This window comes from Lynx canadensis, chromosome B1 (genome assembly GCF_007474595.2).
Source record: "Lynx canadensis isolate LIC74 chromosome B1, mLynCan4.pri.v2, whole genome shotgun sequence".
NCBI classification, from domain to species: domain Eukaryota; kingdom Metazoa; phylum Chordata; class Mammalia; order Carnivora; family Felidae; genus Lynx; species Lynx canadensis.
This window is the reverse complement of record NC_044306.2, coordinates 76,452,880-76,470,799: the sequence shown is the minus strand read 5'-3', so window position 1 is coordinate 76,470,799 and position 17,920 is coordinate 76,452,880. Positions and strand designations below refer to the sequence as shown.

The 17,920-nt window shown below is 41.2% G+C and overlaps 1 protein-coding gene and 2 non-coding genes across 3 annotated transcripts; all 3 read left to right on the top strand.

Moving 5' to 3' along the window:
• Positions 1 to 815: 815 nt before the first annotated feature.
• Positions 816 to 5,121, top strand: RPS3A (ribosomal protein S3A). The gene is made up of 6 exons (XM_030312932.1): positions 816 to 925; positions 1,742 to 1,845; positions 2,222 to 2,409; positions 3,889 to 4,097; positions 4,675 to 4,784; positions 4,949 to 5,121. Exons 1-6 carry the CDS (start codon positions 864 to 866, stop codon positions 5,068 to 5,070), a joined length of 795 nt encoding a protein of 264 aa, XP_030168792.1. The 5' UTR covers positions 816 to 863; the 3' UTR covers positions 5,071 to 5,121.
• LOC115513214 lies at positions 3,103 to 3,175 on the top strand. Its single transcript, XR_003968621.1, has one exon. It is a non-coding gene; the product is annotated as a small nucleolar RNA SNORD73 (small nucleolar RNA).
• LOC115513215 lies at positions 4,394 to 4,467 on the top strand. Its single transcript, XR_003968622.1, has one exon. It is a non-coding gene; the product is annotated as a small nucleolar RNA SNORD73 (small nucleolar RNA).
• Positions 5,122 to 17,920: the final 12,799 nt, after the last annotated feature.

Sequence of the window (17,920 nt, the reverse complement as noted above, 5' to 3'; positions counted from 1 at the left end):
GGCCTGATAAATCTGAATACCTAGTCATTCCTTTTTGATTGGTTCTTTTCCATTAAGCCGGGGTGGTCTATGGCCACACCTTGGTTTTAAGGTCTACTACGCAGTTTTAGTCAGGTCTTTTGTCAAATTCCTGAGGGGTACCTGAGGGGGAGTGGGTGGTGTCTGCTACATTCTCAAGAGGAACTTTACTCCTGAGGGAGTTTGCTCCAGGTCGTACATTGCTGGAAGAAATGTTTTAAAATGTCTTTTTCCCCACCCGGGGACCGTCAAGCCTTAGCCTCTTCCTCTTCCGTTCTGCTTACTGAATCCTATCTTTTCCTATCATAGCTCCAAAGTTATACTTATTTAATCCTACTTACAATCTTGTGAGGCAGACTACATTACTGTGTCCTTTTAAATACGAGGAAGCTGAAGGTAGACAAGTCACCAGGCTAAATATTGAAACTAGCATTTGAAACTGGATCTGCTGTCTGATTCCAAGTCCCATACCCTCCAAAAAAACCAGGTGAACTGGTAAGTTCGCTTTTAACAATATGGAGAGGCTGTTTCCTTCCACTTACTTCCGGGCTCCAGAGCCACGGAAACCACCGGCAACCCCCACGGTGCACCTCAGGCCGCCAGCGCCCGCCCCTCCCCAGCGCAGAACCGAGAGGGCAGTGCACGCCGCTCGTGCTGTGCAGTCTCCATACACTAGAGGACGCTGTCGCAGCTGCAATCTGAGGAGTTCCTCTTTCTGTTGTCGCGATACTCTAGGGGCCGGAAAAACGCAATATCGAAGGTCACGTAGATGGCACGCCTAGCCCCGTACGCCTAAGTTCTCGCGCGAGTTACACTTCCGCCCTTTTGGCTCCCTGAGCAGCGCCATGGCGGTAGGCAAGAACAAGCGCCTTACGAAAGGCGGCAAAAAGGGAGCCAAGAAGAAAGTGTAAGTGGCTTCTGTTTTGGCCCCCAGCTTTTTGGCGTTCTTCTGCTGTCGGCGGGCGGGTTCTGGATGGCGGCGTGTGCCGGATGGCGAGGATGCCAGTTGGATTGCGCGCCGTGCCTGGTTGGGAACCTTCGAACGTTGGCCTGGTGGATCTGGGTTTTCTGTGTCGCCGCGGGCAGGTTCCTTTCCTTTAGCCTTGGTGGTCTTGTGCGCACTCCTGTGAGCCAAATTGGCGTCGCTACTCGGGACTGGCGTGTTCGGTATTGCGTGCTCCCTGGCTTTGTAAATTCCACGGGAAAGCGATGCTACTTATATGAGTTGAGGAAGTCATTCTCGTTTGCCCAGGACCGCGCGCTCCTTCCTCTCTTTGGGGCAGGTGGGACCTTGGAGTTCCTAAGAGCTCTCGTGAGTCCCTGAAGATTCTGAGTTACCAGTAGGAGTTTTCATGCACCAGTGAAGTTCAGGAGACGTGCATGTTATTCAAAGGCAGTGGTTCAAGAGACCTGCATGTTATTCTGAAGCAGTGCTGCTTATGTAGTGGAAAAACCGATGGTGGGGAGTGTGTATGTTTATGGCATAGCTTTTTCAAGGTGTCCGGTGTGTGTACAATGAAGCAGACATCGTGGGGAAGAGATAGTTTTGTATGTGCGCCCCTCACCTCACTGAGAACTAGAGTGTTACATACTCCAGTTGCTTACGTGCTACTTATTAGCCTTTTACAATCCTTAGAATGAGGAATCGGTTTAAAAATAAAAACTTAGTAAGAATTAACGTGATTTACGGTAAGACTTAATGTAAATGTTTTTTAAATTACAGGGTTGATCCATTTTCAAAGAAAGATTGGTATGATGTAAAAGCACCAGCAATGTTTAATATAAGAAATATTGGAAAAACACTAGTCACGAGAACTCAAGGAACCAGTGAGTATTTTATGCTTGTTTTGTATTTTTCTTTACTTAAGGTCTACTGGTGGTCCTGTGGTGGGAGAACTTAAGGAAATGTCAGTTCTTGGTTGCAGCTTTGGCCACTGTTGGTGCTTGTGTTTGGTGCAACGCTTGTAGAAGAAAGGTGGTGCTTTTAGAATCATTAAGAAAACGTGCCTGGGTAGTTTGAGCTTCTAATGAGCATAGTCAGGTCATTGGTGTTCAAATGGATTTGGTTAACAAAAGTTAGGGTTTTTGTAACGTACCATAAATTTTCTGATTTCTCAGTTCAATTTTATGCATGAACATTTCTTCGTTGGCTTGACTTTATGTGGTTCCTAACGTTAATGATATGACAATTTTTGTTTTATAGAAATCGCATCTGATGGCCTTAAGGGTCGTGTGTTTGAAGTAAGCCTGGCTGATTTGCAGAATGATGAAGTTGCATTTAGGAAATTCAAGCTAATTACTGAAGATGTTCAGGGCAAAAACTGCCTGACTAATTTCCATGGCATGGATCTTACCCGGGACAAAATGTGCTCCATGGTCAAAAAATGGCAGGTGAGAACAAAAATTCCTCAGAGTGCTTGGTGCTGTGGTATGCGTTGGCCAAGGATGTGATGTTATAATGACCATGAAATTGAAGTAAGTTTCATTTTAAATTCTTGATGTTTTCTTGTCTTTACTGAGTTCTGACTCTGGAAGTGGCACTCCTGAATTTGAGCAAAGCTGTGAGCAAGCCATCATCTTCTTGTTTAAATGGAGTTCAAGATTTATTCTCAAGGTTTAGTACTGGGTTATCAGAGTTAGTTTTTCTGCTGCGTGGATTGTTGGTTGGGGTATGTCTAGGTGCAGGTTTTCAATTTTGTCTGTCTTTGGCATATCTTTGAAACTCAAAATCTAGTGAATTTTATAGTGAAAAGGTTCATTGGTGCATTTGTTTCTCTTGTAATGTAGCATGATAAGAGTGGCATAGCCTCTGGTGTGAGGTTGGAGTCTTTGCTGCATTTCCCAGCTGTGTTCTCTTTGGCAAGCAACTTAAAGCTTTGCCAAACCTTGATTTCTTTATCTAAAATGCAGGTAAGAGTATCACTTTTTGGAGTTAAGGTGAAATAAAAGCCACTGAAACATGCTTAAGCAAAGAGCTTGACATAAACCATCTGGTCAGTATTGTTATTACAGGAAATAACTATAACTACGTTGGTTCAGATGTGTCTGGCTAACCATTCAGTTTTGGGATATTTTGTTTATGGGAATGAATGATGACAAAATGTTTTGGTCCCAAATGATACATACTGATTATACTGTTAGATTTATTTCTGACATTCCCCGAGGATTTTATGGTTGAATTTCTGGAGATATTTTAAGGTATTTTTGCTAGAAGTGTATTATTAAACTAATTTACAAATTGCAAGGAGGTAATTCAATTTTTGTTGCTACCTAAGGTAGTTTTCGTTTTTTAACTTTGTGGAGTGATATGAATAGTTAACGGATTTTTAATTACATTTTAGTTGTGAAATTGAATATCTAATCCTCAGCATGGCTCTAGTTTGGGACAGGAAGGACATTTAAAAATACAGATATTTAGTGTTAATATTTAACCTATTCAAACACATTTTTTTAAAAAGGAGTAAGTGTAGATGTCCATATTGTAGAGTGTCTTCAAACCTATTTTCTCATCTTGCAGAGTTGTTCCACTGGGTGGGAAGGGCTGATGGGTGGGAAGGGTAGGCTGTTAAAAGGCTGGCATTGCATACATAAAAGGTATGGGAGTGCTGGGTGCTGTTGAGATGAGGATAGAAGTGTTATATGGGGATGAGAAGGAGAGTTGGGAGGACTTGGTATTTAATTAGATACGAAGGATAGTAACATTTGGAGTAACTGTTGGTAAGTTTACTTCAGGGAAGTTAATTCTGTAAATTAGGCATGTAGTTTATGTTATACTTCATATTATAAAATAAGTACTTGATCCTCTAGTTTTTTTATATTAGAAATTGAGGGCTTTAAGTTGAACTTGGTACAATATCTTTTTTTCTCTAGACCATGATTGAAGCTCACGTTGATGTCAAAACTACCGATGGGTATTTGCTTCGTCTCTTTTGTGTCGGTTTTACTAAAAAACGCAACAATCAGATTCGGAAGACCTCTTATGCTCAGCACCAACAGGTCCGCCAAATTCGGAAAAAGATGATGGAAATCATGACCCGAGAGGTGCAGACAAATGACTTGAAAGAAGTTGTCAATAAATTGTAAGTGTTTCTTTTCATTATACAACATAACCCTGAATCTCTGGTTATCCCTCAGATGAAGGAAAGCATATGAGACTAGGTAGAGTCAAACCTGTGTTTTAATCCTGTCTGTGAAACTGTCTAGCTAAATCCCTTGAAATGAAATCTAAGTGCTAAGTAAATGTGATTTGGTTTCTTCATCCTTATGGCTCAAGCAGTCTCATGGCAGATGGTGAGACTTGAAGCAAAAGAAATGCCGTTGCCTTAATTAGAAAATAAACTGAATAGACAAAACTTTGCAGTCAATAATGTATGGGAATAGATGATGACAAAATGTTTCGGTCCCAGATGATGTTCACTGATAAAACTGTTAAAACATTTTTCTGATGTTCCCATGCAGTTGGCTAAGAGGGTGGAACAAAAAAAAGCAGAAGGCTCAAATACTAACTTCGCATTTAAATAGCTGTATAATTTGGATCATTTAACGTCCACCTGTAAAGGGGCAATAATAGACTCTTACAAGAGGATTTAAGTGGATTAAATGAGGTGGGTATGATAATGTATAGGTTTATTCTTTTCTGTCATTACTGTTTTGCAGGATTCCAGACAGCATCGGAAAAGACATAGAGAAGGCTTGTCAGTCTATTTATCCACTTCATGATGTCTTCGTTAGAAAAGTAAAAATGCTGAAGAAGCCCAAGTTTGAATGTAAGTGAAAATACGTAAAGAAAGAAATTGTGTGAACAGAGTACATTGGTGTCTTGTTTTTTGAGGCCAGATGATGGCTTCCCCCCCCCATTGTGGTTATATAGTTTTGAGGATTATTGTTTTAAGACAGTGGTATGCTGTAACATTTTCTTTCTTTCTTTTAGTGGGAAAGCTCATGGAGCTTCATGGTGAAGGTAGCAGTTCTGGAAAAGCTACTGGGGATGAGACCGGTGCTAAAGTTGAGCGAGCTGATGGATATGAGCCACCAGTCCAAGAATCTGTTTAAAATTCAGACATTTAATGGTGACAAATAAAAAATCTTATTTGTGATGTTTAATTTCTGATCATTATTTTTGAGTAATATACACTTGGTGAATCAGATGTTTTGAACTGATAGTGATGTGAACTCTTCTGAAGCGTTCATGGATTTTTATCTATTGCTCTTAGTTACTAAATAGCTGTGAAAGGGTAGTCATCTATTTCAAGCTGTAGTGATCTGGATGGTAGTGCTATGGATGGTTAATGAAATCTTTTTTCTGTATGGCCTGTGTTTTTAAATGGTTCTTGAACCATCTAAAAGGCTTGTTAAAATATGGTAGGGCCCTGCCCCCAGAATTTCTTATTCAGTAGTTGTAGGATGAGACCTGAAAACTTGCTTTTTCTAAATGTTTTTTTTTATTTTAGAGCATACATGCAAGCAGGGGAGAGGGGCAGAGAGAGAATCCCAAGCAGGCACCATGCTCAGCCCAGAGCCTGATGGTGGTGCTTGATCCCAGGACCCTGGGATCAAGACCCGAGCTAAAGTCCACTTGGGCACTCTACCAATTGAGCCACCCAGGTGTCCCTGAAAACTTGTATTTTAAACAAGTTTTCAGGTGATGGTTGGGGACCACACTTGGAGAACCACTCTGCTACACTGAGCAATGAGAAGAGCCTGTTAATTTTGTTTAGTTTTTTTTTTTTTTTATGCAAGTGCTCATTTCCCAATAGTAAAATGGCACACTGTTCACCTTTACTATGAAGTTGAATTTGACTAGAGAAATTGGTTATTGATCACCTGTGAATAAGTGGGCATTTGATGCTGTCCACTATCCAGCATTTACTCTAGTCATTTACCCATTCTGTTCTAGTCCTTTTCACCTCCCAACTTTTTTCATTCTTGATCAGCTCAAGACCTTAAAATCCTGAAGAACGTTTAAACTGGGTGAGAAGAGAACTTCACAAATTCCCGTTACTTCCACCCTACCATCTATGTATATATGAACAGGTTTTTGCCTTCTTTAATCAAGCTCATAGCTGTAGCTGTTTTCATGTTTCTCAATGTTTGTTTAACCAATCCCTTCCATACTGAAGTTTGCCCTTCCAGATAACACCCTACTCAAACCCCTTATAGCAAAGCTCAAAGAACTTAACCATATATATTTTTGGGGGTGATAAGCAGTTTGATGTTTAACCACATTCTTTGTAACACTACTTTTTTTATTTTTTAAAAAATGAGAGTGTGCGTGTATGAGTGGGGGAGAAGGAGAGAATCCCAAGGCTTTCAGTGCAGGGCATGACACAGGGCTCAATCCCAGGAACCAAAGAGATCATGACCTGTGCTGGAATCAAAAGTCCGGGTGCTTAACCAACAGCCACCCAGGTGTCCCCCTCTAATTTTGCTTGTGAATAATGCAATTGGACACCCCCAAAAGCTGTTGCTGTCAAGATTACCAGTGACTTTAAGTCCAAATGGTCCATTCATGACCCACATTTTATTTGTTTTTAGTGACATTTGACAGTTGATTTTCTTCCAGAATCTTACCTCAGATTTCCTATGTCAGTGGCTACTCTTACTAGTTCATCTCAGACTTTAGAGGAGGCCTAAGGCTTGGTCCTTGGACATTTAGCCATACTCTCCCTAGTATTCAGTATCTCTGTATTTTATTTTTTATTTTAAAAAAAAAAAATTTTTTTTTCAACGTTTATTTTTGGGACAGAGAACGAATGGGGGAGGGGCAGAGAGAGAGGTAGACACAGAATGGGAAACAGGCTCCAGGCTCTGAGCCATCAGCCCAGAGCCTCAGGCGGGGCTCGAACTCACGGACCGCGAGATCGTGACCTGGCTGAAGTCGGCTGCTTAACCGACTGCGCCACCCAGGCGCCCCTAGTATTCAGTATCTCAAACTGACTTCCAGTTTATTTCTAGCCTACACCTTTCTTTGAATTGCAGGTTTTGTCTATCAACTGCTTACTTGATATCTTTGGATGTAAAATAGGCCTTTCACATTGGATATGTCTAAAATGGTTATTTCAGGGGCGCCTGGGCAGCTCAGTTAGGCTTGACTTCAACTCAGGTCATGATCTTGAGGTTTGTGAGTTCAAGCCCAGCATCAGGCTCTGTGCTGACAGCTGAGAGCCTGGAGCCTGCTTCAGATTCTGTGTCTCCCTTGCTCTCTGCCTTTCCCACTCCCTCTCTCTCAAAAATAAACATTAAAAAAAAAAAAAAAGATGGTATTCCAGATCACAGTGTAACCAAAACACTCCTATATTGAAGGCCAAAATCCTCTGGTCATCCTTGATCATTCAGTTTATTCAAAATAGAGAATCTCCCCATTTCTTACAATCACTCCATTACATCTCCATTACAATCACTTTTAAGCAAGCCACCATTACTACCTGGATTGTTAACTACCTAGTCTCCTGAGGTCCCCCTCTTGTGGAATTTAGATGACTCAAGGCCCATGTGATCTTGCCTCTGACCTCTTATTACAATGTCTCTAACTCTTCTAGCTAGACTGTCCTCACTATTCCTGGATGAATTAGGTATACTGTTTCCCTTTTACTTATGTCTACTAGAATATTCCAGGAAGACTGCTTGTTTGGGGGGAGGGGGGGTCTTGTTCACTGCTAAACCTCCAGTGCCTAGAAGTTCAATACTTGTTGAATAAAGGAATGAATGATATTCCCTATTAATATCCCATAGTGAAGAAGCAAATGTTTTCAGTAAAAAACATTACATTAGTTAAACATTTGGATCTCAAATGACAGGGGCTTCCTTTCCAAGGTGGACAGTTAGGTCAAAAGAGTGGATATTGAGGGTAGGGTCCAGGAATTGAGATAAATGGTATTTTTTGTCTTGTTGGACATTATTTAATGATACAGTCAACAGTTAAGCTCCAATCTGCTACATCTCTGAATAGGGCTTGGCATAGTTCTTAGAAGGGTTCATTTGAAAATGGTTCCAAAAAGAATGTATGGTTGAATTTTCTAAGAATGTTGATTTTTGAGAGGGGGACAGAGGATCCAAAGCTGGCTCTGTGTGAACAGCATAGAGCCCAACGTGGGGCTTGAACTCATGAACTGTGAGATCATGACCTGAGCCGAAGTTGGACGCTTAACCGGCTGAGCCACCCAGGTACCCTTGTGATTGAATTTTAAATGGTTTGGACTGTTTGATGGTGGGTTTAATCAAGTTATCTTCTAGGCCAACTTGAAGGTGGATAACATCCATCCAGTAAAAAACTGTAAAGGATAATTCTGTTTCCCATTTAAGTATCTTATATTTTTTATTACTATTTTTGATTGTGGGGGAGGACAGGGGGAGGGGGAGAGAGAATCCTAAGCAGGCTCCATGCTCAGTGTGGAGACTTGGGGCTTGATCCCACTACCCTGGGATCACTATCTGAGCTGAAATCAAGTCAGATGCTCAACTGATTGAGCCACCCAAGTGCCCCATAAGTACCTTATACATTTAATACATAGATTTTAAGTATTCACACTTTGCTTTTCTCTACTTGATTCTAATTGGAACAATTTTACTTTGGTCTTTCATAGGAAAACAAAAACTGTTAAAACCAGGGATACAGCAGTCTTCAAAAACAGGTTACTGAAGGGGCACTGGGGTGGCTCAGTTGGTTAAACGACTCACAGCCACGAGATCATGACTGAGCTGAAGTCAGGACGCTTAGCCAAATGAGCCACCCAGGTGCCCCACACAGGTTCTTAAATGTGGAAAAATGAGAAAGAAGAGACTGGGAAAATGCCATGTGAAGATTCTGCCCAATATTACTAGCTTTGATGAAGAGGACCATGGGCCAAGGGAAGCGAATGCCCTCTAAAAGCTAGAAAAGGCATGGAGATTCTCAGTGTCACAATGGTACAATAGAATATGCCATCATTATTTATCCCACATTGCATGCACAGTAGTCTCACCACTACCAGTATAATCACTGAGAAGTTTTAAAAAAAATTTGACATACGGCCCACTGAATTTTTATGGTTGTGCTGTTAACATTGAGCACATGGCCATTACTTCTATTCTCCCTCTTAGGCCTTATGTAGTCTCACTGCTACAACTATGTCATTGATACCCACTTCCAGTCCTTAGGTTGATAGCTGTATAGTTACTTTGTTTGATACTTGTTCTCTGGTCACTTCCTAAGTTCTCATGGCAGTACTTTCTGAGTTCTTGCATGTTTAGTACAATTTGTCAGGGTGCTTTATACCTGAAAGTCACTTTTATGGGATATAATACCCTTCGGATTCTGTGTCTCTCTCTCTTTAAAAAATAAAAACATTAAAAATATAAAAAAACAAACAAAAAACAACCTAACAGTCAAAGTGGATAATATAACATCCTTGACTCTTTGAGCATCTTTTTTTTTTTTTTTAATTTTTTTTTTCAACGTTTATTTATTTTTGGGACAGAGAGAGACAGAGCATGAACGGGGGAGGGGCAGAGAGAGAGGGAGACACAGAATGGGAAACAGGCTCCAGGCTCTGAGCCATCAGCCCAGAGCCTGACGCGGGGCTCGAACTCACGGACCGCGAGATCGTGACCTGGCTGAAGTCGGACGCTTAACCGACTGTGCCACCCAGGCGCCCCTCTTTGAGCATCTTAAATATACTACTACATTTTCCTCTGGCATAAAGCTTGCTAAGGAAAATCAGATGATAATCTAGTTTCTTTCCCTTGTAAGTCACTTTCTGGTTTTGGCTAGAAGCCCAAAGAATATTTTAGTTTTTTAAATCCATTAAGTTTATAAAATGTGTCTTGGTAGTAGTTGTTCTGATTGAATAGTCTCAGGTATGCAGTATACTCTGTGAATATATAACTTCAATTCTATTTGGGGGTAGTTTTCATAAATTAAAGTTTTTAGCATTTGTTCTATTCCCTTGATTTGGTGCCCTTTATCGGGGACTTCCTTGCCTGTGATTTCCTGGCAGCCGTTATGGTCCCTAACTATTCTTTTTTTTTTTTTTTAATTTTTTTTTTTTTCAACGTTTATTTATTTTTGGGACAGAGAGAGACAGAGCATGAACGGGGGAGGGGCAGAGAGAGAGGGAGACACAGAATCGGAAACAGGCTCCAGGCTCTGAGCCATCAGCCCAGAGCCTGACGCGGGGCTCGAACTCACGGACCGCGAGATCGTGACCTGGCTGAAGTCGGACGCTTAACCGACTGCGCCACCCAGGCGCCCCGGTCCCTAACTATTCTTGTGATAAACTCCTTGGGATGTATTTCTGGGTGATTTTGTCAGCTAATTACTGCCCATGGGCTAAATCTGGCCAATGTCTGTTTTTTGATGGCCTACAAGGTGAGAATGGCTTTTCCATTTTCATATGGATAAAAAAAATGCTTCATCACATGTGAAAATTATATGAAATTCAAATTTCAGTATACACAAAGTTTTACTGGAACACAGTACACTCATTCAGCTTTACGTATTGTCAGTTGCTGCCTTTTGCACTACAGGGGCAGAGTTGGGTAGTGACAGACCACACACAGCACACTCACCACTTCACACTAAGGTGCAGCACAATGCAGACTTCCACGTTTATATGTGTTTCATATCACCATATCACTGCCGGGTTTATACGTGTTTCATAACACCTTCAAGACACCTTCGAAGATGCATTACATAAAATCTCATTTCAAATCAGCCATAAGCCGTGAGACCATGACCTGGGCCGAAATGAAGATGCTTCAGTTAAGATGCTTAACTGACTGAGCCCCCCAGGTGCCCTTGTTTTCTTTTTAAAGAATCATTTTAGAAATATATGCTGAGATATTTATATTTGATATTTGAGATCTGCTTCAAAATAACTGGGGAGGAGAAAGTGTCAGGATCTGTGCAGTGTTTGACATTTTACCCAACTTATAAACTTTTTAAAAAGTTAGTCTGCCACAGTTTCATGGATACTGGCAAAAGATATGAGACTCCTGAGTCAGAAATAAAAGGACTTTATTACTCACAGCATATCAATAGCCGAAGCTTCATGTTCATTTGCGACAGTTTCCCATGCTCCTCAAATCCCATAGAGGTAATGCAAAGGATCCATCATACAGTGGGTTGCATTACAGAAGAGGAACACTAAAAATTCAGCACTTGGATAACTAAGTGGAAGCAAGTCTGCTCTTTTTCCAGGGGGAGACATTACATCATCCCTCAAGGTTACAAGGTGCAAACACCAACCTGAGAAATGGGTCAGGTAAGGAGCAGGCAGAAAGTTGTATTCTTGGCATACCCAACAATATGCAGGGACACTTGGACTCTGTGGCAGACTGCCTCTCACAATGCACTCCTCAGTGAGTAAGAATTGACATGTTCTTAGCCAAACTTCCAATTTTCACATGAATATGCTCCTCCATCAACCACTCTGACTAGTCACCAGGTTAGAATCTCACACCACATACTGTCAACAAGATTCAAAGCAATGCATGAGGCCAACCTGTGGTATTTACCTCAGTCATTCTTTCCAGGGTTCCATACTCAGCCAATTGTGAATAAGTCCAAGGGGGTAGCAGTTGCTCTTATTTGAGGCAGCCATAATGTATTCAAAGGCCAGGCTATTATGCATTATGAGCCATGCAAGAGAGTTTAAACTTAGGTGTCATTGTCAATAATTACATGGGCAGATGAGCAAAAAAGCAACACCTGTCCCCAGGGGAGAGCCAACTCATGACTTATTTTTGTTCCCCCATCCAGAAATACAATCAAAGGGCACAGGTCACTTCACCTCAGAATTTGTTGTTAAACCTGATTTGGATTATCATCACATTGGTTTGATCAAGTCACATGGACAGTGTCACCAAACAGTTGTAGCTCCAGTTGCCATTTTTGGTATTACCCAAAGCCATTCAGACATCAAAAGCATGTGATCAGCCAGATTGAATTAAGGTTGTGTTGATGGGTGAGTTTGTACAACACATTCATGTGTGGAGCTGCTGCTGCTGTCATCAGGCATAGCAAAACTAGTTCAGAACCAATCACATCTCATTTTATGAGTTTTCTTCTTTTCATAGCACATGGACACAGATGACAAACCCAGTAGAAGATCAGACATGCTGGATGCAACTGCCACATGATTTAGGTAGCAGTTTTGGATCAAGGTTAGTAGTTCTCAACTGGGGTCAATTTCATCTCTGGGGGACATTTGGCAATGTCCACAGACATTTTTGTCACACCTGGGGGGAAGGTGCTAATGGCATCTAGTGGGTAGAGGCAAGTGATACTGCCAAACAGCCCACAATGCACCAAGCAGCACCTCACAACACTAATTATCCAGCCTAGAACATCAATAGCGCCAAGACTGAGAATGAAACAAAGAGTACGTTAATTGCTGTCTTTCCCTCCCTTCTAGGATCTAAAATGTTTTCTCTTCAGGTGCCAGCAGAGATACTTATAATTTCATCTTTTCTCTAATCATACCCACTTCCACCCAGAACTTTTGTCCTGATTATCACCTAGGAGGCAGCCCAGAGGAGATGACCCTTTCCTGGGGATTGCCATATTCTGTGACCCCAACTACCCAACTCACTTCATGCAAAATGAAGAGCTTAAAGCTGCTGCAATTTTTACTTGAACAGGAAGGCCCATTTACTGAAGCACATATGGTCTCCAATACTCAAAGCATCCAACAAGGAGTTGGGCCCCCTTTTGTGGCAGGTGAAAGAGACCTGCCTTGATTACTACAGGGATTAAACATTCTAGATCCACCCACACAGTCCCCCAAAAATACTTGGTGAGCAGGCCCCTGAATTTTATTGGAGTTTATCAAACACCCCTGTTGGGAGTATGATAAAAACCAGTCAAGGCCTATAGATACTAAAGGTTCTGATTCACCAACAGGACATCTATTGTAGTGAAAATATTGGACATCAAAGGGTAGAGAAACTTGTGTTAAATCCTGGCCCACCCACTGGTGGCAAATGGCAGGGGAGTCTACTCTAAAAGTAGCAGTGACCTGGACAGAATAATCTTTGAAACTTTACAAGCATTTATTACAGCACAAGTATGTACACATCAACCTCAAGTTTAGCAGCAGAATATACACTAGTACACCTGGACTGAGCCAGAGAGGCACACAGGTGCATATACACAAATTCAGAAAATATTTTATATGGGGCGCCTGGGTGGCGCAGTCGGTTAAGCGTCCGACTTCAGCCAGGTCACGATCTCGCGGTCCGTGAGTTCGAGCCCCGCGTCGGGCTCTGGGCTGATGGCTCGGAGCCTGGAGCCTGTTTCCGATTCTGTGTCTCCCTCTCTCTCTGCCCCTCCCCCGTTCATGCTCTGTCTCTCTCTGTCCCAAAAATAAATAAACGTTGAAAAAAAAAAAAAAAAAAAAAAAAAAAAAAAAAAAAGAAAATATTTTATAAATTAATTTTTTTTCTTCATTGCAAGTTTTACCCAAATGCCATCAGTTAATTTGAATGCTTTATTTCCTGGGGCACCTGGGTGACTCAGTCATTTAAGTGTTCAACTCTTGATTTCAGCTCAGGTCATGATCTCATGGTTCATGGGCTTGAGCCCAGCATTGGGCTCTGTGCTGTCAGTGTTGAGCCTGCTTGGGATTCTCTCTCCCTCTCTCTCTTTGCCCCTCCCCAATTCAGGCTCTCTCTTGCACACTCTCGTGCTTTCTCTTTCTCTCAAAATAAACTTAAAAAAAAGAAAACAATCACAATCCTATTAACATACTTCTAAATTTCAATAAAAATTCCTTAATAGTATTAAATATCCACTCACACCAATTTAATCGATGATTAATCCTCTGTTGGATATAATGCTGTGATAAGCAATGAAAGTGTGAAAGCAAGGGTAGTAAGCTTCCATATGCTAAGACCATTCATGAAGTCAAAGTTGAGAAATTACTGCAGGTGTCATTAGCTCTAAGTCTGTTTGCAGAACTGTAACTGTTTTGTGTCGAAAGAAGATATAACTCACTATAGTGGTGGAAAATGACAATACCAACAGACTGTTAAAACCAAATGCTGGTAAGGAGTGAAGTAACTGGAATTCTTAAACAATGCTAATAGTGTATAAAGTGGTACAACGCTTTGGAAAGCAAGCAGCTTTTTAATAAAATTACACATTTATCTACTTCACTACTTAACAAATTTACTCCTAGATATTTATCCAAGAGAGATAAAATCCTATGTGTACAAAACGACTTAAGAATGTTAGTACTAGTCAACTGTATCTCAATAAAGCTTAGGGGGAAATATGCATACCAGCTTTATTCATAATAGCTAAAAGCTGGAAAAAATCAATAGGAAGATGGATAAACAAATTATCATGTTTTCTTATGATAAAATACTACTGAGGAATAAAAGGGAACAGACTACTGTTACACACAACGTGGAAGAGTCTCAAAAACATCATGTTGAGCAAAAGAATCCAGAAGAGCAGATATTACATTATTTCATTTTTATGACATCCTAGAACAAGCAAAACAAATCTTGGTGGTAGAGATCAGAACAGTGATGGCCTCTGCAGGGGAGGAGAGCAGGATGTGATGACTGACTGGGAAAGGGCACAAGAAACTTTCTACAGTGCTGGAAATGTTCTATGCATTTATTGATGGATATGAGTGTACAGAATTGCCAAAACTCACAGAATTGTACACTTAGTATCTACACATTTTATGTAAATTATGCTCCAATTAAAGAAAAATATGCATCTAGCCAGCTACATCATGAACTTGCTGCCATTTAGTGTCTGTCCCATTCTGCGATATGCTTTCTACACTATGAACTCACCCCTTCATATCTACTTAGGTCTGGAACCAAACCTAAATATGCTTCTTTTATCTTTCTCATGGGCTTCTTGGCTGCCCTGGTATTCAGGACTTTGGCTCTAGGTACGGCCACATGGCTAGATCTGATCTTATGTTCAACATTCCAGTGGTTATGGTTAGTATTACTGCCATCCGTGGACTGATGGTAGTGTTCCTTACTGCCAAATCCTAAAGAAAATCTTACTTTCTGCAGCTGGACACCAGCTTGAGTGATTTGGCTGCTGGCTTTGTGGGGGACATCAGTATGTGGGGTCTGCTCAGTGGGCCTATTTGTGAGCGTAATTCTGATTCTCATCTTTCCAGGGGTACTCAGCTTCTTTGGTTTCATCATTGCCCTTGTTCTCTTTACAAAGAACCCTCTCTTTGTGACCATCAAATAGAAGATGTTGTAGCAGCCATCCAGCCCTATCTAGCCGGAACAGCCAGACACACTTTTATAGGGGCAATCATCCCACCTGGTAGTCTTCTAGATGCATGACGCTTCAGTGCTCTACATTCTGTTGCTCTCTGACCTTTTCCCCAAATTCTCATTGCAGTGGACAACTAGGCCTTCTCATAGCCCAACTAGGCCCCTCCGACCAGCAAAGATGCAGGTCTCTGCTCACCAATATTCATCTTCCCCTAGAGGACTCTGCATATACAAATGAATAGGGTAATTTTTTTTCATCACTGTATATGTATTTTTCAATAGCTCTGGCATTTCATAGGTCTAAAGAGAAGACACCACTGTCTCCTTAGTACAGGCATACCTCATTTAAAACAAATATTTATTTATTTATTTTGGAAGAGCGCAGGCAGGGGAGGGGCAGAGGGGGGGGGGGGGTTGAGGATCCAAAGTGGGCTCTGCACTGACAGGCTAACAGCAGCGAGCCCAATGTGGGGCTCGAACTCACAAACCATGAGATCATGACATGAGCTGAAGTCAGATGTTCAACAGACTGAGCCACCCAGGGACCCCAGGCATACCTCATTTTATTGCACTTCATTGCGTTTAGCAGATACAGAGTTTTTTACGAACTGAAAGTTTGTAGCAACCCTGCGTCAAGCAAGCCTATTGCGGTCATTTTTCCAACAGCATTTGCTCAGTTTGTGTCCCTGTGCCACATTTTGGTAATTCTTCTAATATTTCAAATTTTTTCATTATTATTATATTTATAATGTTGATCTGTGATCAGTGGTCTTTGATGTTACTATTGTAATTGTTTTCCTGAGACACAATATTGAAATTAGGCCAGTTAATGATGTGCAATGGCCTCTAAGTGCTCAAGTGAAAGGAAGGGTCACACATCCCTAACTTTAAGTCAAAAGCTAGAAATAATTAAGCTTAGTGAGGAAGGCATGTTGAAAGCTGAGATGGGCCAAAAGCCAAGCCTCTTGCACAAAAGATAGTTAAATTGTGAATTCAAAGGTAAAGTTCTTACAGGAGATGAGAAGTGCTACTACTCCAGTGAACACACGAATGATAACAAAGTGAAACAGCCTCATTGCTGATATGGATAGAAGATCAAACCGGCTACAACATTCTCTTAAACCAAAGCCTAATCCAGAGCAAGGCCCTACCTGTCCTCAATTCTATGAGGGATGAGAGAGGTGAGGAAGCTGTAGAAGAAAAGTCTAGAGCCACAGCAAGTTATCTAGAAGATCCAGCTAAGGTAATTCATGAAGGTGGCTACACTAAACAGATTTTCAATGTAGACAAAACAGCTGTATATTGGAAGAAGATGCCATCTGGGATTTTCACAGCTAGAAAGGAGAATTCACTGCCTGGCTTTAAAACTTCAAAGGAGCGGCTGACTTTCTTGTTAGGGGTTTATGCAGCTGGTGACTTAAAGCCAGTGCTCATTTACCACTCCCCAAATCATAGGGCCCATAAGAGTTATACTAAATCTGGAGCACCTGGGTGGCTCAGTTAGTTAAATGCCTGACTCTTGATTTGAGCTCAGGTCATGATCTCATGGTTTGGGAGCTTGAGCCCTGTATCGGGCTCTGTGCTGACAGTGCAAACCCTGCTTGGGATTCTCTCTCTCTTTCTCTTTCTGCCCCACCCCTGCTTGTGCACACTCTCTCAAAATAAATAAATAAACTTAAAAAAAAAAAGTAAAAAAAAAAAAAAGAGTTATGGTAAATCTACTCTGCCTTTGCTCTATAAATGGAACAACAAAGCCTGGATTACAGCACATCTGTTTACAACATGGTTTACTGAATACTTTAAGCCCACTGTTGAGACCCACTACTCAGAGAAGATTCCTTTCAAAATATTACTGCTCACTGACAATGTACCTGGTCACCCAACTTTGGTGGAGAAGTACAAGATTAATGTTGTTTTCATGCCTGCTAACACAACATTGCATTCCGTGGCCCATGGATCAAGGAATAATTGATCCATGGATCAAGGACTTTTGAGTGTTCTTATTTAAGAAATAAGACTATGACTTCCATAAATATATATTCCTCTAATGGATTTGGTCAAAGTAAATTGAAAACCTTCTGAAAGGATTCATGATGCTGGGTGCCACTAAGAATAACTGTGATTCATCAGAAGATGGCAGATTATCAACATGAACAGGAGTTTACAAGAAGTTGATTCCAACCCTCAAGGATGACTTTGAGGGGTTCAAGACTTCATTGAAAGAAGTACCTGCAGATGTGGTGGAAACAGCAAGAGAACTAGAATTAGAAGTGGAGCCTGAAGATGTGTCTGAATTGCTGTGATCTCATAATACAACTTGAACAGATAAGGAGTTGCTTCTTATAGATGAATTAAGTGGTTTCTTGAGACGGAAGCACCTGGCAAAGAAGCTGTGAAGACTGTTGAAATAACAAAAACTCTAGAACATTTCGAAAACTGAGTTGATAAAGCAGTGGCAAGATTTGGGATAACTGACTCCAATTTTGACAGAGGTTCTCCTGTGGGTAAAATGTTATCAAACAGCATCACATGCTACAGAGAAATCGTTCATGAAGGGAAGAGTCAATGGATGTGGCAAACCTCACTTTGTGTTATTTTAAGAAACTGCAACAACCACCCAGACCTTCAGCAGCCACCACCCTCATTAGTCAGCAGCCATCAACATTGA